We start from the raw sequence: 23,124 nt of genomic DNA on the forward strand, positions 1-23,124 counted from the left end.
TTATAATCAGTCACAAGAATGTCGAATCTGAATCACTTGAAAAAAACACGGGGGTGCTTAACTTTTTTCCAGGTGTATATTATGGTGTTTTCAGTACAGAGAATTGTTTATTTTGTCTTCATTTTGAAATTTTCTCTTGCAATCTCCAGATCAATAAACTTAGAAGCTCTTATGCTAAATCTAGAAAGCCAGTAAAATTATGATGGTGCATGCTATTATTCTGTGTTCTTTGGTGCATTATTTAAGTAAATAAAAATGATTTAGTGTACTGGTACCATTAGTATAAAAGAAAAGTAGGCTTAAATTTCTTCATCAAAGGACAGCAAAAAAATGAGGCTACAGGTAAGTAATATATTTCTTGTTTTTCATGCATATTCTTTAATTATTATTATAAAAGTAACTATGATGTAAAACTTAGAAACTATTAGGTTAGATAAGATTAAGTTAGGGAAGATAATGAAAAATAATAATAACAGTAAAAGTTATTCACAAGGTATGTTTGCAAGTAGCTCATGTGTAATGTTATTTGATATGGTAATGTGAGATACATGTTTGAGTGATTTACAACTCATGTGGCAGGATTATTAGTTAGACACAGGTCAAAGGGCAATAAAACAATAAAATTAAGTATAAACATATGCATAATGTTATGAGCTTTAAGCTATTTAGGATAAACAATTGTTGTATCCATTTACAATTTGTAGTCATTATAGAAAAAAGAAAGGGTAATTTAGATATATTTTTTTTGTTGTTACAGGGTTGGTGAAATCAACTGAGTTAGGGTAGAGAAAATAACAGATAAAATATAATGTTTTAGTGAAAAAAAGTTTGATATTTTTAGTTAGATATTTAATAGTTTTAGGAATTATTCAAATAAAATTTACAATTTTCAGATGAATTAAAATTTGAGCAATCAACACTCTGACTTCATCTATTCATAGTCAACTTTTTAATAAAAATAGTTAATTAAAAATTCTTATTTTTGTGTACAAAAAACTTGTAATGTTTACTGAAAGCTTGCCAAGTTTCGTAAGGATACACAAAACATATTAAAAGTTATATTATGGAAACTGAAGGTCACTTCAGGTTTATGGACTTGTTTGAATCGATCAATCCCATAGCAAGAGTATTACCAAAGATTTTTGTTGACTTTTTAATGACAAACTATTTTTATTGGAGCTTTTTTTCATCTTCTGAGTGAGAAATTTTTTTTACTGAATTTTTTTACAAATATTAAAAGAAAATTCCCTCCCCTATTTTTTGACAAATGCTCTGTCCATTTGTTATGTGACAAACATTTTCTATTGAATTATTCATTACATACAGCTTTACAGGACACCCAGTAATGGGTGGTGTATGCATGTTTTCATAGTGGGCACACTTATCTCAAACTGAAACTAACTATCATAGTTACAAATTAACTAACTTATTATAGTATTTATTTTTATGATGTAAATAATTCAGCCAGAATCCATTATGTTTTTTTATCAAAAGCTGGTAAGTACAAACCTAGTTGCAGACAAAACAAAAATGCCCATGCTCCCAATGAATCCTATAAAAACCCTGGAGGCCAGTAATTAAGTGACAGTGTTTTTCTGCTGAAGATTTTGATAAATGTTCTTTGTTGGAGGACTCCTCAATTTTCAGTTGGGTGATAAAATTTCTATGAAGTTTTTGACCACCTGCTTGGTAATAAACATTTCTCTGTTGGAAGATTTATCAGTTTGTAATTAGTTTGTATTCTTCTCCCAAAGTTTTTCCACTTGCTGGGTGACAGAGATATTTATTAGAAGGTGTTTCCATCTACTGAGTGACAAATCCTTGTGTATTAAAAGTAGTATTTTCACCTGTTAATTAATCATTTTTCTATTAATTAACCTACATTATCACAAGCAAGTAAGTTTGAGGTAATCTTTATTTAACAAGATTCAGTTCACAATTATCAATGTCTTTTAGACTGTCTTAACATGTTTTGGGTTTTTATAGGTTTTATATGCACATATATGTAGGTTTATTATTTTATGTCAACAAACATAAAAAATACACCTTTTCTGTTTATTTTTTGTTGACTCACAGAGAAATGTAGTAAAGTATAAATTCAGTAAATCAAGATTTCATTACTTTCATTCCATTGTTGAACTACTTGGAACCATCTTGCTTCTTGTAAGCAGTACTTACAAAAGAGCAAAACAGATACTTACAGATTTTTGTGAGCCATGGAATTTAACAATTGTGGTTTTATGAAGATGTTAGCTGTAAGCTTAGAAAATTGTTTTATTAGTTCTTTAATTTTTTTAACATTTACTTTTCATCAGAACAGTCTAGTAGATAGTTTTTGTGGTTCTTACTGTGTTCCAAATCTAAGTGTTTATCAAATATTTTTAATAATTTTTTTCTTTTTAATTGTTCCTGTACTAAGTTATGACATGAACAATTAAAGCAATTGACTCTTGTAAACAGTCAAGAGAAGGCTGATGATTTCAGTAAAGAAACATAAACAGAAAAGTGATATGTTTTGATCTTTCCAAAATAGTTAAGTTAGAAATTATGTTTGTTTTTCAGTCTTTTAATATGTTTGAAATTGGATTGAAAAGTGAAACTGTGTGAATGTAATAACTTTATTATCATATTTAGAAATGGTATATTGATTTGTGTAGATCATACACAAGGATTCAAGTACTGTACGGTATTTGTTTTTATGGTTACTTTTACTCCAAAATGCATTCATTGGTGGTCTTTAGGTTCAAAATAAGTATCAAACAAAAAACCTGCTGTTGGCGTATATCCAATATGTAAAGACGTTTTTTGACCAAGTTAAAGTAAAAAAGGAAATATTTTTAAAACCAAAGAACTTTGGCAGTTTTACATTAAGTTTCTTAGACATTGTTTTGTGTATGTATTTAATTTAGTGTTATTATTGTTAACAAAAAAAGAATAAAAAATGTATCATTACACCAGTTGCTATCACCAGAAATTTAATTTTATATGGCAAAAGTTATGTCAGTATCCCAGACAGACAGTGTTTGTCTAGGACTTTGATGACAGTTGTCTTCTTTTTTTTTACAACTGTTGTGTAGGTTCATAGTACCAGTAAAAAGTTACTTTACCAGTTGGATCACTTGGTACAGATATGTCATCAACCCAAAGTGGAAGGATCCTCTCGCAAGCATGTAAGACTTTTTCTTTCATATTTTGTATATACATATGTTGCAGAAATATTCTTATTGTAGAAAAATCAATCATTTTTTTAATTGTACATATGCACGTACATGAGATTGTAGGTACATTTATGTAAAGTACTAGCGAAATACCTGGCTTTGCTCGGGATATTAGGTTGATATATACTAGATTACTATGTCAGTGTGTGTATTCTGAACCTATTATAGATAGAAGAACAGTCAAAAATGTTTTAAAACATTTTTATTTTCCAGAACATAAAACAAAACTTCGTAAAGAAAGTATAGTAAATTAAGAATTATTTATTATCAAAGAACTTCATCATTGCATTAAATATATCACATTTTATCAGAATCTATAACAATTTTTTACTGTTGTAGTGCTTCAGGTTAGACAATATTGGTTGTTTTCGTAAAGAACTCAGACAGACACATACAAACACGCTGTCTAATAATAATATTATTATTATAATATAATATTATTATAGAGTTACTAGGTTGATATATTCTAGATGACTATTGTCAGTATGTGTATTCTGAACCTATTTTAGCATAGAAGAATAATAAAAAATATTTTAAACATTTTTATTTCCCAGAAACATAAAGTTGCAAAGGTACAATGATAATAAAGTTATTATAGATATATATAGATGCCTCTATATGTCACACTATCTAACCTTTATAAAAGCCAGTGTATGTGTCACGTCATGCTTGATTTCTCGAAGTATGAGGTGTCATAAAAGCAAAAATGCATTTATTCAAATAGAATAGTTCATTTTGTAATTTATACATTTCATTTCATACTTTCAGCATATAGATTAACAACAATATTAGGTTATACTTTTATTGCTAAGCAACATAACATAAAAGCCATTGTTAGAATGCGTTGTTACCAAAATGCAATGGCTTTTTTCTATTAGAAGTTGTTGTATGAGGAGCTGCTTCTTTTATATGTAGTTTTTTGTTAGCTTGTCTCATTAAAGAGATGCACAGGCACATGTGCGTGTCTGTCTGTCTGTGATTTCAATTTAAAATATAAGGAATATACCATTAACTAAAGCTTGATACAATTATTGACAGTATTGATTCTAAATAACCAACTTATTCACCCCATCGTGATGTTGAGAAAAACAGTTTTCATTTATTTGGTAACCAAAACTAAAATGCCATTGAGAAATTAAAGATTCATACTAAATGTTATTAAGAAAAACTACTCATTATTAGATAGCTAAGAAAGTGTCATTGATGCAATGAAAACATAGTACCGATATTACAAAATGGAACAGTATAATCACTGTTTTGGGAAAAAAACTGTTACTGCTACACAAAAGGTCGATTATGCTATTTTTGAGAAAATTAATAATCAATGACTTGACAACTAAGAAGATATTGTTAGTACACCAAAAAGGTCCTACTGATGTTGTTGATTATTCTTGACTTGATAGTACCTCAGAGAATTTCATTCATATATCACACTTCTATGTGGTTTTTTCTACCTTACCTCATAAAAAGATGCACATGCATGTCTGTCTGTGATTTCTATTTGTAATATAAGGAATTACTTCATTTCTATGTGGTTTTTCTCTAGCATGCCTCATTATGTAAGCTAGAGGTTTCTAGGTTGTTTCCTCTTGATGTTATGGCAGTCATATATTCTTTTCTATGTGGTTTTTTTTGCTAGCTTGCATCATTAAAAAGATATGCACGCTTGCATGCACATGGATAAGTAATAATACCCAGGTGCACACCCTCAGGGTCCACTTAGTATGTGTGCAAAATTTCAGGTCTCTAGGTTCTTTCCTCTTAGAGTTATGGTGGTCACAGAGACCCACAGATATGTCCTTTTTATTATTATAGATGATATATTTAACATCAAGAAAATGTTATTTTTTCAAAATGCACATCTAGTTTGCCTTTTTTTTGGTAATTTGTACTTCATTAGATTTATTCTGGAATGTATGTCATCTATATTTTATTGATTTTCAATTGTTTATTATTTAACTAAGTTTAGAATGTGTGCTTTATCTAAGAAAATGATGATCTTTTAATACAAATATTGAGGTTATTTTAGTAAAAACACAATGTATGGTGTAATCATAATGCTATTTTTGCATATTGTTAGTTATTTTTATACATATAAAATAACTGTCCCATTTTTATATGTTTCAGCAAATGAATGAGGGAAAAGGGATGTTAACCAACATGAATAATCATGGCAACAATCACTATAGTAACCCTGCAGCTGACTACTCAGAAGGAGCTAAACATGTGCTGTCTGTAATTCACCAGATTTTAGGGAATCACCGATCACTTGAATCAATGTGGCATGCTAAGAAGGTCAAGTTACATCAAAGATTAGCTCTTGGCCTTTTTCAAGAGGATGTGAGACAGGTGAGGAAAAAGAAAGTGGGAGAAATAAAAAAAAGGGATAGTGATGGTAATACTCTCAAAAAAGGAAAATATGGAAGTACAAAGAAATTTCATGAATTTTTGGCACAATACAATATTACATATGTACGTGTAACCTGAAAAGGGGGGAGGGGGTAATTAAAACTTAATCATTTTTTTAACAAACTAAACTGTTTTGCAATTTAATGATTCAATTATTTTTAGAATTACACTGTACAGTTTGGACTGACCTATACCATAACAGCTCTTTTTTTCCACAGAAGCTCATCAGTAACCAAAGCCTTTTACATTATATTGCAGATTGTAGTTACATTAGCTTTAAAAATATTTATTTATGTATTTAGAATTAACTAATATCCATAAGTAGAAATATCAAACATCAATATTGTAGTAATTACTGTTGTTATTTACTGTAATAAAGATAATAATGCACATGATTAAATTAATTAAATGAATATAAGTAAAGCAAAAAATGATCTGATGGCTGCGGAGCAAGAGAACCTGTCTTTAATGAAGTGAGCAAAATGAAATTCTAATAAACATGTTATACTGCTTTCTCAGTATGCTTGCTACATTTTTATTCCCAGTTGGTTCTAAAGTGGTTTTCTTAATTATTTTTATTCATATAAAAAGTGTGATTGGTAGGAAGAAACCATACATCTGATCTCTAGAAATGTAAGGAATTACTAGTTTATAAAGGGCATATTTTCCTTACACCTTTGGGACCTTTATTTTTTATGTTCTAATCTGTTTTATTGAATTTTTTATGTCACTGGTTAGAGAAGTTCTGAACTGTTTTTTTTTTTATCAGATATTTCTTTTCCTGTTGATTTTTGCATTTTGTCTGGCAAATTAAACTTCAATATTTTGTGTTCTATTTACATTATATACTTATGCAAGTTATCTTTGATTTGATTAAAAATCTATATATTAGAGTAATTGAATAGTAGTGAGTAATACTAATTGAATTAAATGATTGTGTCTGTATATGGAGGTGTCACGTGCTTAGACAATGATTTGTGGGTACAATGAATACTAGATACCTTTTTCCTTTCTCTGTAAAAGGTAGTGGATTGGCTGGATAATCACGGAGAAGTGTTTCTTCAGAAGAACACGGGTGTTGGCAAAAATCTCCAAAGAGCTCAAGCTTTACAGAAAAGTCATGAACATTTTGAAAATGTTGCTCAGGTAAATGTGTTGATGTTATAAGAGAAAATTTTTTAAGTATGCAAGTTTCAAATTATATTATGATGGTAAATATATTAATAATTCCAAATAAACATATTCAGGGGAATAAATCCATAATTCACACTAACTTGTACAAGTCTCTGTACCAGCCCTTTGAATGTATACGTCCCTACTTCTGGAGGGCATGACACATAAACAGGGCCAAGCAAGCATGCGTCTATGTAGGATGCATCTTTTATATAGAAAAATTAAAACATGGCTTCTTTCTAATCCTTCATAATATTTATTTATGTATTTTAATTGAAAAATTTGGAAACTAAAGTTATAAAACTCTCGATTATTTTGGGCTGTGTTGCCAAGAGTACTTTTAAGTTTCATTTTTATGAAGTACCTAGTGTAAAGGTCAAAATTGTTTAAAGTGTGGATGGAAGATTACTAAAAGTATAAACAAAAGTTGCATTTTTAGGTATTTTTAATTACTTAGAGAAATAAATACTATTTTTGATTATATCATCAAGCAGTGGTACTATAAGAGCTTTGATTGTTTGTAGTTTTATATCACTGAATATTAATGATCATGCCACTTGGAAAGTATGTTGAATTACAGAAGTAAATAAAAACTAAAAAAACCAATACTATGAGTTCTTTAGACTTATAAACCAGGAATTAGAATTTGAGTACTACAAGTATTTAGTGAGATTTACAGACACAAAGTCTGATTAGCAAGTTGAAAATAATGTCATTAAAACACTTTAAAATAAAAAGAAAAATTTAACAGCTTGGCCATTATATGGTTCCGAGACTTCAAAACATAAAGTAGATCAACATGTCTAAATACTGGCAACAAAGCTTGTATACAATTGGCATGAAGCAAGATATGAATACTCTGTGTATCTTAATAAATACATTTTAGAAGTAGCTAGACATTGTACAAGTGCATTGTGATTCAGAATTTCTTCTGTGTAGGCTTTTTTGACAAGGAATATTCTTAGATGTGAATTGGTATTTTTTGTATGATATATGTCTTTTCTGTCTAAGATTTTCTTAGGCATGCTGAATAAATATTCAGTTACATCTTATTGTTAGTTCTTAGTTTAGTAACTTTTTTCATTATGTATGTGCTGGTGTTTATTGTTTCTCTCTCTATTGGATTTAAAAACATGTGTATGTTTTCTACCAGAATTACAAAAAAGACAGAAGTTTTATAATAACATAACGTTTAGAAAATTACCAAACTAAGATGTAATAAAAAGTTGGCCAAGGCAAAGTGAACCACAAAAAAAAATTAAAATAAATCAAGCATATGTGGTTATCAGTGAAGTTGCCAAAAATGTGTTCTGTGTGGATAAGGAGTGATTCATGAATTCCTCCTTTTTTTTTTTATAAAGGTTTTCTTAACAAATTTCTTAAGTCCAGTGGTTTTATAGTATCCTCAAAGTGTGATTAATCATTGCCTCTCTTATCTGTTATGAATCTGGCCACTACTGATCCACCACCACTTGCAGGATGAGGTTTTGGCCATGATGTTTCGTAAGTTGTAAACTATCTTGTGGCCTGCTATGCCCCCACAAACTTGCATGGATATCCCTTTTCTGGAGGAATGTGGTCCTAATGATAAGGATTTGGGCAGCCTTTGCCACACCATCCTGTGCTATCTCTCTGGATTTCCTTCATTCTCCTTCGGTTGTTTTGGACACGATTTCCCAGGTATGTTACGTATTGTCTCTCTTCCATCCACCTACTTTTTGAGGCTATCTACCATTCTCTTGAGGGATTTTTGGAGGATAAACGTACCCTTGTCTTTTAATTTTTGGTATACTTATCTTCCTTAGCCTTATCCCTTCATACATGGCTCTTATGTTGTTGGGATCTCTTTGGCAGGGATGCCCTCTTGTCTCACATGCGTTTACCTGCTTCTAATTTGCGAGACCTCTGTCTGGTCATTTTTTTTTATGACAGTCTATTTTTGGGGATCTTCCTGATCCTTTGGAGTCTTGGATGGAGGCTGTACATCAATGCATTCTCTCCACTACTGGTGACACTTTTCTGGGTTTCTACAGTGAAAAATTACCTGCTCTCATGTTTTCTGACATCAGTTTCATCAGTGACTATGCTATGGGTTCTGGCACTGTGCACCTGTCCCATTCATTGCAGACCCTTCAAGATGCTATTTCACAATATTTTGCACAAGGACAATATCAAATAAGTATTTCACACTTCTCCAGGGTTTTATTTCTGGTTGTTTGTGATTTCCTAAGAAAACCAGGGATTGGTGTCCTGTCATCAATCTCTCCAACATTTCATCATCCTCCCAAGGTTCACCATTGAGTCTTTCCTTACCCTTTGTTGGTCGTTCATTCCAGGTCTTTGGATGACCAAGGTTGACATTTCAGATGCTTACCTTCATATTTCCATCTCTCTAGCATCCAGACGATACCTTCAATTTGTTTGAGGGGTTGAGTGTTTCAGTTCTGTGCAGTATCTTTCAATCTGGCATCTGTGCCATACGTTTTCTGTCGTGTGGTCAGAGCCCTTGCCCACCATCTTCACACTTAGGGTTTGTAGTTCCATCATTACACAGATGACTGTCTCCTTTTAGCTATGTCCCCAAAGTCTCACAAACATCCCCATTTTCTCCTATAGGAGGCAGCTTGTATGGAATGGTTTGTCAAGCTGGAAAAGTCCAACCCTATCCCCACACAATATTATCCATTTGGGAGTATTTTTTCAACACTTACCTCAGCAGGGACGAGCCTTCTCCTCTTCATCTTACGTCAATGGAACCCTTGATTTCCAAAGCCATTTTTTACTCTGTTCATTCTGTTCTGTTTTGCTGATTCGTTCACCCTGTCAGATTTCCCTACCTGATTGAAATATCATTGTGATCCTTTGTAACCTTACCCTTCCTCCCTTTGAACCTTTGACCACTTGCTTATTGTACCACCTCTCCCTCCAGAAGTATTTCTTATGCCTCTTTGCATATGGTTTTCGTATGTCAGATATCTTTGCTACTGACGTCTCTTGTATCCTCTATCACCATGCCTGTGTTCTCTTTTATCCAGATCCTAGTTTTCCCCCAAGATGTCAGCAGTGTATGAAGGGGACATCACCTTAGCTCGTATTTCCCTCCCTCCATCTCTCTCCTTTATTCCCGTCCAATCCCAATCATCTCCTTTGTCCACTACACGTTCTGCTTTGTTATGTCGTCAGCACTGCTTTCTTCAATGGATTTTGTTCTTGCCTTTTTATGCCATGGAATACTTCCTCTACCCGTGATTTTTCCCCTATCACACTTACTACTGATTCACTAGTTTATTTGTCTTGCTTGTGCATCATTATCTGAGAATTCTCGTCGCATTTACCAAGCTTCCTCCCACTAGAGACGTCAAACCTTTCCCTCTTCCCACTTCTGTTGTCCGTTAGAAGAGATTGTGCAGGCTGGCATGTGGAACATGCCTCATACACTTATAGCCAAATAGCTGTATCATTTGGCTATTGCTTTCTGCCCATCGCCAGTTTCCATAGATCTTTTCAACTCTGAAAGGGGGATCTAATTCTGTGGCGAGTGGTGCCTGTCCAGGTATACTTAAGTGTAAATCCACACCATATGATCATACAGGTCTATAATGCTCACTGAAGAAATGGGGTGTTCCACAAGATTGGAAGTTGCCTCACGGGTATCTTGTTTTATATATAAGGCCCACACTATACTGTATTAACTCATGGACCATAATGAGTAAAACAATGTCTGGATTACTGCCCATCCCTCCAGTCTTTGTTGAATAAACTAGGACCATCCAGCTTTTCAAAATAGGGTTTCCTGTTCACCCATTTCACTGTTTTATGGTGTTGCACTCCTCTGAACTCCCCACTGCATTGTTCCCCCCTCTCTCCCAATGGAATACAGGAGTCCTTGCTACTTACCAGTTCCTAGCTGCTGGGGTGGTGGACCATGGAGGCTTCCTCTTGCATGTGACTGATTCCACTCAGTTGAGATTAGGGCAGTGGTATTATGTTGGTGTACATGGTGAGTACTCTCCTACCACAGACAGGAAGAAAAATTCCCAATGCTGCCTGGTTTTGGACTGGACGGATACATCACATGCAGTTCACTCCTCTGGCTGGCTTTCCCACATGCTTCTGCCTGAATGCTGGTTCCTAAGTGGATTGGTGCAGGACCAGCCAACATACGTGGTTGGTAGGAACCCTCATCCTACAGCAGACTGGATGACAAATTCCTGATGCTGCTTAGTTTTGGACAGGAGTTGACCCACCACATTTGTATGCCCCCTTCCTACCGTTGCCCAGATGTTGGGTTCATTGTGTATTGGTTATGCACACGTGCCCTGCCTGGATTGTCGGAGCAGAAGTTGTATTTTCCTTTTGCTTCCTGGTATTGAGGTAAAGATGGTTGGGAACCTCCTCTTACCATAGATTGGAAGAGAAGCACTTGATGCCACCTAGTTTTGGATTGAAGTTGATTGATTGAATATGGTCTGATGCACCCTAGCCACTCTATACCATTTGGAATGTTCAATTACAGATTAGACATGCGTCTTTTCCGCCTATTTTAACAACACGTATTTTTATAATGGGCAGAGAGTATACCCGGTGCAGATGAGGTGCGGTCTCACATGGGTGTGACCCTATATATTAGGGTATCACATTCAATGCTGAAATTGGATGTGGGGTATCGTATCAGAAGTTAACGTTTTCCTACACTGAAAATGTATTTGCGATAGATACTTACCTCTGTCACACTTCCCACCCGACCTCCCCACTTCTGGTGCGTCTTTTGTGCTTAATCTCGTAGTGGTGAGAGTGCTCTACAGTATAGAGGGAGTGAGCTGCGCTAGGATGGTATCGGATGCTCATTTCCATGCTACAGTGCAGCTATACCACGAGATATTACGTGAGGGTAAGTCGGAGTATCGAGTCTAGTGGCGAGCGAAAATTGCGTGTATAGAGGGCAGCACAAGTCGAGAAAAGCTATTATGTCAGAGGAAGTATCTATTGGAAATACGTTTTCAATGTAGGAAAATGTTAACGTTTAAACCTCATTATTTTTGTTAGTTCCTTTCCCGGAGGCGTTTTAGAACTGTTTTAGTTATCAGAAATTTTCTCCCGTCAAAATGTTTCACTTACTTTTATGTATTTTGACGCAATTTAGTAAACTTTATTTCTTTATAAAGGATTTCATTTACAATATGTGTATGAATACCCTTTTGATCCATTTATCTTAAAGCTTATAAATTCTTCTAGTTTTTACTGTTGGTTTGAATGTGTATATATTAGGACATTTGACACTGAAACTGTGTTTTAAATTACATTCAGCTCTTAGCATTTATTAATTCATTTTGAATATGAGTATTCAAACCATATAGATTATGAACTGATTATGAGGTTAGTCAAGTAGAGTTCAACGTCAGCAATTCAGAATATCACTTAAGTTCTGCTGTTTTGTTCATTTTGTTACATTAATCAGGTACAAGTTGTTAAAGTAGGGTGAATAAAATCCTGTTGCCAAGTCTTACCTAACATTGAACTGGACAAGTTCAGGAGAAGTAACCCGGTTGCGAAGTCGGATTTAACAGTGACCACTTATTAAGTCCGCTGGTTCTAATTTGTTACCAAGTTTGAAACGGCATGGACCTGTTATATATTCATTTTGAATAAATACTATTTATAAACCATAGATTTTATTTAGAACGTTTGTTAAAACCGAAATGAAATGCTTTTCAAGTTCCTAATAGCTTTATTAGGTGTTTAACTGTAAAATACTTGAAGCTACAAAGTGGTGACTACCTTTTCAATATATTTTTGAAATATATAAATATATCGTTCTTTTTTTTTAGAAGCACCCGCCTTGGTTGTCCTGCGGTTGTATAATTTATGCATCAGTAAAATGCAGGAATTTGAATACCTTTTTTAAAAGCCTCGGTGTTTTGTTATACTTTTCGCTAGTAGCGGTTAATAGGGTAGCACTTTAAAGACAAATGTGAGACTTCATGTTGTCATGGAACCCACTACAGTAGATATGGGTATTAAAAACTTATTTAGAAACACAATCCAAGTAACATCTTTTCGACTTGCTTAGGTCATCATTAGGTTAAGAAGGACTTTCAAAAAATGACCATCATTAATCACCTGTTGTAGGGACAGCAATAATGATAGGTATAAGGTTGTAGTGAATGTTGTATATACTTAATTGTATTATTATATTGGTAGTCATCAGGGTAATATCCTACGTGAACACATTTAATGAAATAATTGTTATAGATTTAAAAGTGTTCCTTGGTGCTGGTAATGTGGATTTCAGTTCTTGTGAAGTGCTTTATAATTTTTCGTTTATTTACATTTGTTTCTCTCTCTAACATGTTTATGTTCTCGTTTTTTCTGTGTTTATTTTGTACTTATTTGAGTTGCAGTGTTCAAAAACATAAGAAGGTGTTTTTCTGTGTTAATTGAATCTAGTTTCCAGTCTTCAGTTTGTTTCTCCAGCGTACAAATCATAGTAGTTGTTGCATTGTATATTATAAATAACGTTTGTATTATGTTTGTTAGAGTAATTTTTACATAGTAGAGATTTAAATTTGATACCTGGTTTTTGAATGAATCTAGTGTTTTCTGGAATGCTATGTTTCGTTGTAAGCTTTTTCGAAATGTTGTTTATTTTGTCGTTTATATATGGAGTATAGGTAAGCAGCAGTGTAGTGTTTCGGTTGGTTCATTATTATTGGTTGGCTGTTGTTAGTTGAGGTTTGGTTGTATAATTCTTTCTGCAGTTTTTAGAGGAAAATTATTTACGTTGATGAATAGATGTTTTAGTTGGTTGACTTAATAATGGGGTGTATGAAGTTAACGTGGTTGGAAAGCTAAGTGTGTGCTTTGTAGGTGTGAATCCGGCGAATGTGTCGTCCATATATATCTGTACCAGCACAATAGTGGGTGTAAAGCTGTATTGATATAATTTGGGATTCAATCTGTATCATAACTTTATATTAGGTTATAAATAACAGCGTGGTTTAATTCTATGTTAAGGTTATATCTAGATATTAAGGGTAACTGCCTTCCCACAACCGGCTGCAGACAGCAATAGGCTGTAGGAGTTGAGACGTTGTGTTTTCAAGCACCCAACCCTTCACTGATTCTCCTAAGTTACTGACGAGTTTTTATATCGGCGTCTGGATCTTGTCTGATGACAACTGATATTATCCATTATGACAACAAGAAATGGTAATGGAAGAATTAAGTTTAATTTTAGTCTCATTATAATGTTGTTTTTGTTTTGTATTAAGTTCATTAATATTTTATGGTGCTGATTTCAATCGCCTATGAACAATTAATATATTTCATACTATTAGATATATTTATTTATAATATAATTAAATATATACAATGCCCCTACAACCTTATACCTATCATTATTATTGTCATCCCTACGACGTGTTATCAATAACGGTCATTTTTAAAAAGCCCTTCTTAACCTGATGATGACCTAAGCAGGTTGAAACGCGGTTACTTGGATTGTTTTTAAATACCCGTGTCAGCCGTCTGTTATGGTATGGTGAGGTTTGTGTGTGACCAATCGACGATATGATAAGCTGTCAACAGATCGAGTTGATTAACCCCGCTGAATAATTATCGACCACCCCTGGTGAGCTGTCGAGACATCACTTGTTTTCCAGAGAAACACTTGTTTAAAGAGAGGGAGAGAGAGAAAACACGGTTGCTTAAAGTGGGGCTTCATTCATATGTTTACACCCACTGAATAACTAGTATTGGCTGGCCGTTCACGGCGTTGGAAACCTTGCCCCTAGGCTTGCAGTAGTATCTTGTACGGTTGTAGTCATGTGAGACAAATAAACTTGTGAATCGGGCCTTGGATATTTTCATCGCTCGTCTACTTCGTTCAAAATCGGATTCAGTTCGAGTTTAGTCTTTCGACATGCCCAAAATATCTAACAAGTTGTTGTGCCATGTGCAGTAGCAACGAAGTAACCGTTGGTTACGGATTCGATGTGTCTCTATTCATAAACCAACAAAGCTTTTACTTATTGTAGTACACCCGAAACCATAGAGATAAAGACGATTCTTTATCATGGTATATGAGACGTCAAGAAGCCCCTTATCGACATGAACGACTGGGTGAAATACAGACCAGTGGTGTAACTGTTAGGTCGGAAAATACTGATTCCTTAACTTGATTAGTAACTACATATATTAAAGCGCGTTGTCTTTTAATTTTAATATTTCCATTTCTGTGAGTATTTAAAGTTAGCTTAGCAACTAAAACGCAACACTACTTAAGATCATATATTATAATGATATGTTTCTAAAGTTGTATGGAAGCTGGAAAGCTAGTGTAGCAGAATAAAAAAAAACTGTCGGTTTACTTTTTGCCGGATGATAATTTGTTTTGTGAATGTTTTGTTACTTTTGAGATTCAGACGGCACTGGAAGAAATCAACAAGGTGAGGTGGTTTTGGTAACTGTTTTAGCCAGAGGGGTCATTTTCAAATCTTAACATGTATGGGTATTATTATTTTTCTAAGGATAACTGTTGCGTTACAGTTAAACATAACCCTGTATATTACCATGTTTTATTTTCAGTTGTATGTTATTTGCTAGTAACCGTTCACGGATTTCTTTTTGTGTACCATAAGTGACTTCCTCTTTCTTATATGGGTGACTGACGGGGAATAGATGGGTGGGGGATTGTCACAATAACCACATTGAGACTTAACGTAGCGATAATTTGTTTTGTCTAAGAGTGGTGCGTTCGTTATTGAGCAAAGATATGTGACCATCCAGTATGTAAAGACCAAACGATGAATAACTGTATAATGTAGTTAAGTATATACATTATTCGTTAGAGGTATCAATAGATAGTTAGACTATCAGCGTTATCAGCTAGCCTCGATATTAATATTTGTAGTGAGAATTGTAGGGCTGCGTTAAAAATATGTCGAACTACAACTATAGACCTGCATTTATAGTTCTGTAAAAATACATCCAGGCTGAATCCATGTTTTGCACCTGCCACCAGATTTGGATTGGACGAAAGTTAAGCATTTTTTTTGTTTCAACAATTTTTCTTTGTACCTTTTGAAAACTGAAAAGATTGCTTTTACTACAGAAAATTCACATTGGCGTTACTGAGAGAAAATAAACTACAAATCTCGTAATGTTTGGTAATGTTTTAGATGACGTATTCTCAGGTATCCTTAATAATTTCTTAGCAGTCATGAAAGTTTTTAAAAGTTTAGTGAAATATCTGTCTCTTTAGGAGTTTTTTTTATATGACATACTTTATGTTTTGACAGGTTTACCGAAATGGAAATTGTTCATGCATGTGTAACGTAATCCAAACCAACATACTTCGCCAGGATGCTAACAGAGTGCTTTAAAAACAAATTGTTCACACATGTGTAACGTAATCCAAACCAACATACTTCGCCAGGATGCTAACAGAGTACATTAAAAACAAATTGTTCACACATGTGTAACGTAATCCAAACCAACATACTTCGCCAGGATACTAACAGAGTGCATTAAAAACAAATTGTTCATACATGTGTAACGTAATCCAAACCAACATACTTCGCCAGGATACTAACAGAGTGCATTAAAAACAAATTGTGAAATTTAATTAACTCCTTTTTCATCTGCTTATTCATCATGAACGAAAACTTTTGTGTCTTGGGAACTCATAGCTCAATATGTTCAGTTAACAGCTGAATGAAATGGCTGTTATGTAATATATAGTTGAGTAGAAAAGGACGAGACAGAAGTATGTGTAAGGTGTTACTGGCAGGTTGGACGTGTACAACTTCATTATGTATTTATGGTAAAATCGTGGCGGTCGGATATTAGTCGTTATCGTGATTAGTAGCCAATGCGATCACCTACATCTAAGTCTAGTTATCAGTTAGTAACTATTTTTATATGTAAAACTAGATACTAACTAGTTTTATCCTACGTTTCGGCCGCTAATCTGTGTGTTTAATGAGCGTTATTCGATGCTAATCTTCTTGGTGGAAGTCTGTTGCGTTATCCACTCGAATGGTACTTACCTCTATCTGTGGTCTTCTTATGAATTTCTTTGGTATATGAGTTATGTGTCTTAGTATTCATTAAGTCAAAGAATGGGAGTTTATTTTATCTTCGTTGTGATTGGATGGTTGTGGGATGATGTCTATTAGGTGGTTCGTGAATTTGCAATGCTTAGAACGGTTGTTTAAATGATGTTTCATCTAGAGGTTACTGAGTACTGGTGTAGGCAAGCCCATGACTATGCCTTCTTGTTGTTGGTAATAATGTTGGAAAGATTAGATTAAAGAAGACCTGGCAATTAATAAAAATGATTGGAGGATGGCAACATATGTAAAGGACTCAAATTCGATGACGAGGAACCCACTTTCAGACTAATAATGGCTGGAGACGGCTTGAATGGGTAATGAAGAAAACTCTAATATAAGTTTAACATAACAGCATGACAAAACCTTGTCGAAACGTTGTACATTTGCTGTTATGTTAAACTTGTATTAAAGTTTTCTTCATTACCCATTCAAGCCGTCTCCAGCCATTATATGTAAAGGACGACGATCCCTACTAAAGAGAAAAGCCGAAGAAGAAATGATAGGTGAGCCTAAGGCTAGACTGTCTTGTTGTTGGTAATATTTATATCCAAGTTGGAAGCAGGTTGTATTGACACTGAATTATTGTGGATATTGTTAGTTGGGTGTGTCATTAAGAGTTCTGTCATTTTCAAGCCGTTGGCGGAGTATCTGTGATGTGTTAGAGGTGGGTATGCAAGTGAAGAGGTTAGGTACGTCTGTCATGATATAAAATACTGTTTGGTTTAAATATTAGTGATTAATTTATAGTTGTGAGTGAATATTTTTGTTATTTTTAAGTTTTGTTATAATTAGAGTTAAAAGCAGATGACTGTAGAAGGTTTTGTTAATAACTAATTGGTGTCGAGAATATAGAAAGTGGCCAGAAAACTATGTAATAAAGATATAAATAGCGTGAGACGAGCGGGAAGCAGTAGACAGACAACAATAGACAGATAATACCAAAAGAGAATGTAGTTGTGTGAAGTTAAGTACCGCAAAGGTGATAGGCCTAACGTTTAATATGTTAAGAGTGAAACTAACATTATTAATAAAGATAAGAAGGATAATTTTATTCCGTCAAAGCGTGGTTCTAAAGTACTTGAATCAGTCTGGATGCACTTTGACAAAAGGAACAGAGGATCTTCAGTAGAAAGAAGACCAAACGAATTACGGTAACTTGCGCCACAACTGTAAGTGAATCACACGCAGAGTACTACTACGATAGTAATATAGAGAAGATAGTTCGACTTGTCAACTGAAATTAAGTAGCATTAAGTGAGGGTGAATTGTTTTTTTCTATTGTCGGGATATACCAAGTGTCACACAGCATCGAATAACAACAGGAAAACAGTTTAGATTAAACAATTAGAGACTGTGAATTGACATCCATGTTTGAACATTTCTTGAACTATTTACTGTCTTTGTTAATATTTTCTACGTCATTTAACTCATAGTTGTGAGAAGTCTCGTGGAAACACACCAGCTTGCAGTTGGATTTTGTACCAGGACAGGACATTATTGACAAGAATGTTATGGATGAATAGTCCATTAAAGTAGCATATTATGTGTTTATATATAATAATAATGATGATAATACATGAACTGTTGCTTCATTTTGGAAGAACCATATGCTTTTTAATTTGTGCCACCTGTCGAAAGTCACTATGAGAACTCATGTTGCAGTGCCATCTAGTGGGCCGTAAACTGACCACTTGTATTTGCTGAAGTTTTCTGAAGAATATTATTTGTTGGAAGATTATATCGCCTATATATGGCCTCCTATGAATGTAGTGTATCGTGACAGTGAGAGATATTGAAGTAGCTAAGTACAAGTCACGTTTTGAGCAGATCTTATTTAGCCCCATGAAGATCGTTTTTCAAGTTGTAAGAGTCCAGTAGTTTTGATGGGAAGAACGTATTTATCCTTGCCAAGATCATTTTTCAACCTATATATTGTGTTCAAATTCGATGATGATAAAACCTTGTTGAAACGTTGTACATTTGCTATGTTAAACTTATTTTAAAGTTTTTCTTCATTACCCATTCAAGCCGTCTCCAACTATTACTATATCTTGTGTGCTGTTTGTTAGAAGTTTGTCGATTACATCAACATTTTTGGTTGATAATTTGTAGGTTCACAGTGACAGTTGTTTGGTAATATAACTCCCTCAATAAAATCTAAGAGTCCACTTGCAGCTCAGTTTCACTGTAAGCTGAATATAGGTATAGTCTCGGAGTCGAAGAGTTTTTTTGCATTGTGAAAATCCTTTTCAAGTGTCATATAAGACACTCGGCTATCTTAAGGCTATGAAGCCCAGTAGTGTCGTTGGGTAGAACGTATTTAACCTTATGAAGTGTAAAGATAGTTTTAGAGTCCAGTAGCTTCGATAGGTAGATCGTACTTAGCTCTGCCAAGGTAATTTTTAAAACTGTATGTAGAATTTATTTCGTGCCGTAAGGTTATAATAGGAATTTACAAATTTTGTACATAACACAAAAACAACTTCTAATGGATAAATAAAATAACATATTAACGTCATATCGCACGAAGTTGCATCTCTAAGCAAGATTAATGAAGTGAGCGTACCTTCCAAGAGCTAATGGGTGTTTTCTTATTTACACGAGAAAAGTCTCGTTGTTGTGCTATTTAGTTTACGATATGTTATCTTGGTGTTGCAAAGCACAAAATATAGACGCGTTAGATATATATTTTTGCCAATTAAAGAACCGTTATTTGATTATGGAACTGTGTGATAGATAAATACAGCAATACTGATAGTTAAAATAAGAGTGTATGTTGTACCTTAATGTAACGTCTCTAAGTGAAAAATATAACCTAACTTTATTAACCTTGTGTGCTGTTTGTTAGAGGTTTGTCGATTACATCAACATTTTTGGTTGATAATTTGTAGGATCACAGTGACAGTTGTTTGGTAATATGACTCCCATAATAAAATCTCGCAACCCAGTGTCACTGTAAGTTGAATATAGGTATAGAATGACATGCATTATAAACAACTGACCGCCTTAGATGTTATCATATTGGCTAAACAGACGCAGTGTTTGAACATGTGGTGACTTGGAGTCGAAGAGTTTTCAGTCTCATGAACCAGATTGCCCTCCATACGTTAATGTATCTATAGTGAACCGTGCATACTTGTTTAAACATATAAAAAAACAAGTTTTTATCCGTTTGATAGCTATTTTAGTTTAAACATCACAAATGTATATAACTCCGTCTAGTATAATTTTAAAATACGCTTTCACGATTCGTTGGAAATTAAACAGTATTGTCTTATCCAAACTGTAAGCCAGAATATTTTTTGATTGTGGTGGGTGGTATGACATCCTTTCTTTTAATGTGGTTATGACCGTTAAGTCGGTATGTTTTAGTTATTATTGTAGGTTAATTAGTTTAGTACACAAGATCAGTGATACTAGTTATTTCATTACTTAAGAACAAGGACGAAAATTTCTTGAAAACGGACTATTTACACTGCATGGTTTTTATTAGTGAGGTTTTGCCATTACTTATAACTGGCGATGCCCATTATGCTTACATAGCTTATGAATTTACAATATTACATTTACTTTTGTATAGTAATAATCTTTCTCCAACGTAGAAAGTCGCGATCTTCCATGAGGTTGGCAGGGATGAATGTCTGTGAAGGTAATGTTAATGATCTATTTTACGTGTGGTTGAAAGTTATAACCTCACTCGACAAGGATTAATTTCCCTTCGGTTGATATCAAAGATATATTTTCCTGATGGTTGAAAGTTGTGGTTTTCCTTTTGGCTTACATCTCTCCGAGAGATGTATTAAAGAAATAAAGCTAATATTTAATAGTACACAATAAATTTGAAATAAAAAGGTACCCAGTCTCAAAATACAATAATTAACTGTTTTGCTCAATTTTACTGTATAAGGATAAAATAAAGTATTGTGAGACGTGAACAGTTTCGTACACTACACGTTTCGTCTTGTGAACAGTTTCGTACACTACACGTTTCGTCTTGTGAACAGTTTCGTACACTACAAGTTTCGTCTTGTGAACAGTTTCGTCTTGAACAGTCTCATTTTAAAAATTATTGTGTGATATTAAACGTTGATTTTATTTTTAAAGTGGTTGTAAAGTAAATTATTTAATTCATACCTACATTATTCTACATTACAGAAATCGTCTTATGCTTTATTATTTTACAAACCCATCTATACTTTCAGTGTTTGTTGATACTCTGTGTGTTTCTTGATAGACCACATTAGTTCTTTCTCTTCCTGGGTCAAATTGGTGATAATCCTACCCTTGAACACCCAACATGGACCTGACCATGTGAAAAGCAAAGGTTTTCAGATGTAACTCTACCATTGTAAAGGTCTGACTTTGTTTGCCATTTTTCGTGGCCAAAATGTGAATGTTTCACATTTTTAATGAAAACACTCGAAATTTTACAAGAAAAAACTGAACAAAAAAAATGCAAGAGAAAATTCAAAATAATTAATTTTAGGAATAAAAATTAGTCCAAGACTGCGGAGTCATTAGCTAAACAAACATATTTTTCCTGTGGGTGTGGTCCAGGGTGGTGGGGCCGGGTAACAATCGCCCTATGACATGTCCCTTGGTTCAGTGTATCGTAATACTAAGTTTGGTTGCAATTGGTCCAAATAAAATTGTGGTGTTTTCTGTAGCAGACAGTAATGAACTTTCACCAAAGAGATATTAATGGGATATATATAGCCCCTGGATTGAAAATCGTGATCTTCACTTTGTCAATTAACGATCTTCTATAAGGGTAGAAGTAATGTTATGATATTCTCTAGTGTGTCAGAAATTATCGTGCTGAAAATCCCCGAGAATTGTGGTATTACCTTGCATAGCTAGTTAATGGCACTCTCCATATGTTTTGAACTTGTTTGGGACGTTAAGGTAGCTTATACATTTCATAGTCTCTGCATGTAGAAAACAGAACTCTTCTAGGGCGAATGGCTTTGTGAGACATTAACTTCCGTGCATACTAAGTATAAAAAAATAGTCATTTACGAACTTTAAAAATGTCTGCGAAATTAAAGTGAACAGTTAACCCGCATCATATATATACACACACACACACACACACACACACACACACACACACAATGGCCGAATAAGTATCCGCAGTCGTTAATATATATGTTTTTAATGCTGAATCATTGTCTCTCTCAAAAAGTACGTTAAATATACCGTAATATTACGACCCAATCTCCAATCAATTTTTCACCTTGGGAAGGGAGGGTGGCATATTCCAAAATAGAACAAGTTCGTATGTTTTTCTTTTTAACATGGCCCGTTGGTTATGACGCTTGACTCGAATCCCCGTTACACCAAACATGCTCGCCCTTTCAGCCGTGGGGGCGTTATAATGTGACGGTCAATCTCACTATTCGTTGGTAAAAGAGTAGCCCAAGAATTGGCGGTGGGTGATGATGACTAGCTGCCTTCCCTCTTGTCTTACACTGCTAAATTAAGAACGGCTAGCACAGATAACCGTCGTATAGCTTTGCGCGAAATTCATAACAAATAAACAAACAAACTTTTCAACATTCATCCCGCCATAAACAACAGAGATCTATAGAAGTTAATGTGGTAGATAAGGGCGTATAGAAATGTTCTTCCTGTCTGTGTGTGTGTGAGGTGGGGGGGGGGTGATTTTAGTGAGCATTGCCCCCGTCGCATCGTAATTACAAGCCTCTTATACAATGGGGAGGTATCTTGAAATTTTGACACGTGACATGTTGACCTAAATGTGTGTATATATGCGTTTAAATTTATTAAGTAAAAAAAAAAATGAAAACTTGAGAATTTCACTGATTATTTTTCAATATGTATACATGTTAAAGATGTACTCTGGACAACAGCCAAATTTCTCTAGCCACGGAGACGCTATCAAACTGCGGAGCCTAACAGTGTGTGTGTGGGTTTCTATTGGCTAGATCTTGTAAAACTTTTTGCATAGTGGGAAGTAAAATATGAAATATTTAAAAAACGCATATTAAAGTATTGTATTGTTTTAGATAGTTTCCCACGATATTTGTGTTAGTTGGGAAGGGAGGGTGGCATATTCCAAAATAGAGCAAGTTCGTATGTTTTTCTTTTTAACATAGCCCGTTGGTTATGACGCTCGACTCGCATTCTGCGAGTCGCGGGTTCGAATCCCCCTTACACCAAACATGCTCGCCCTTTCAGCCATGGGG

The 23,124-nt window shown here is 34.2% G+C and overlaps 1 protein-coding gene across 2 annotated transcripts in view; it reads left to right on the forward strand.

Moving 5' to 3' along the window:
• Nucleotides 1-23,124, forward strand: part of LOC106461433 (triple functional domain protein-like) — a 202,341-nt gene that overhangs the window by 60,330 nt on the left and 118,887 nt on the right. For both annotated transcript variants that reach the window (XM_022388406.1, XM_022388407.1), the window contains exons 12-14: nucleotides 3,078-3,170; nucleotides 5,346-5,567; nucleotides 6,651-6,773. In XM_022388406.1, the coding sequence (XP_022244114.1) occupies nucleotides 3,078-3,170; nucleotides 5,346-5,567; nucleotides 6,651-6,773 (438 nt within the window). The remainder of the gene's footprint in view (nucleotides 1-3,077; nucleotides 3,171-5,345; nucleotides 5,568-6,650; nucleotides 6,774-23,124) is intronic.

This window comes from Limulus polyphemus, unplaced genomic scaffold (genome assembly GCF_000517525.1).
Source record: "Limulus polyphemus unplaced genomic scaffold, Limulus_polyphemus-2.1.2 Scaffold958, whole genome shotgun sequence".
In the NCBI taxonomy this organism is placed as follows: domain Eukaryota; kingdom Metazoa; phylum Arthropoda; class Merostomata; order Xiphosura; family Limulidae; genus Limulus; species Limulus polyphemus.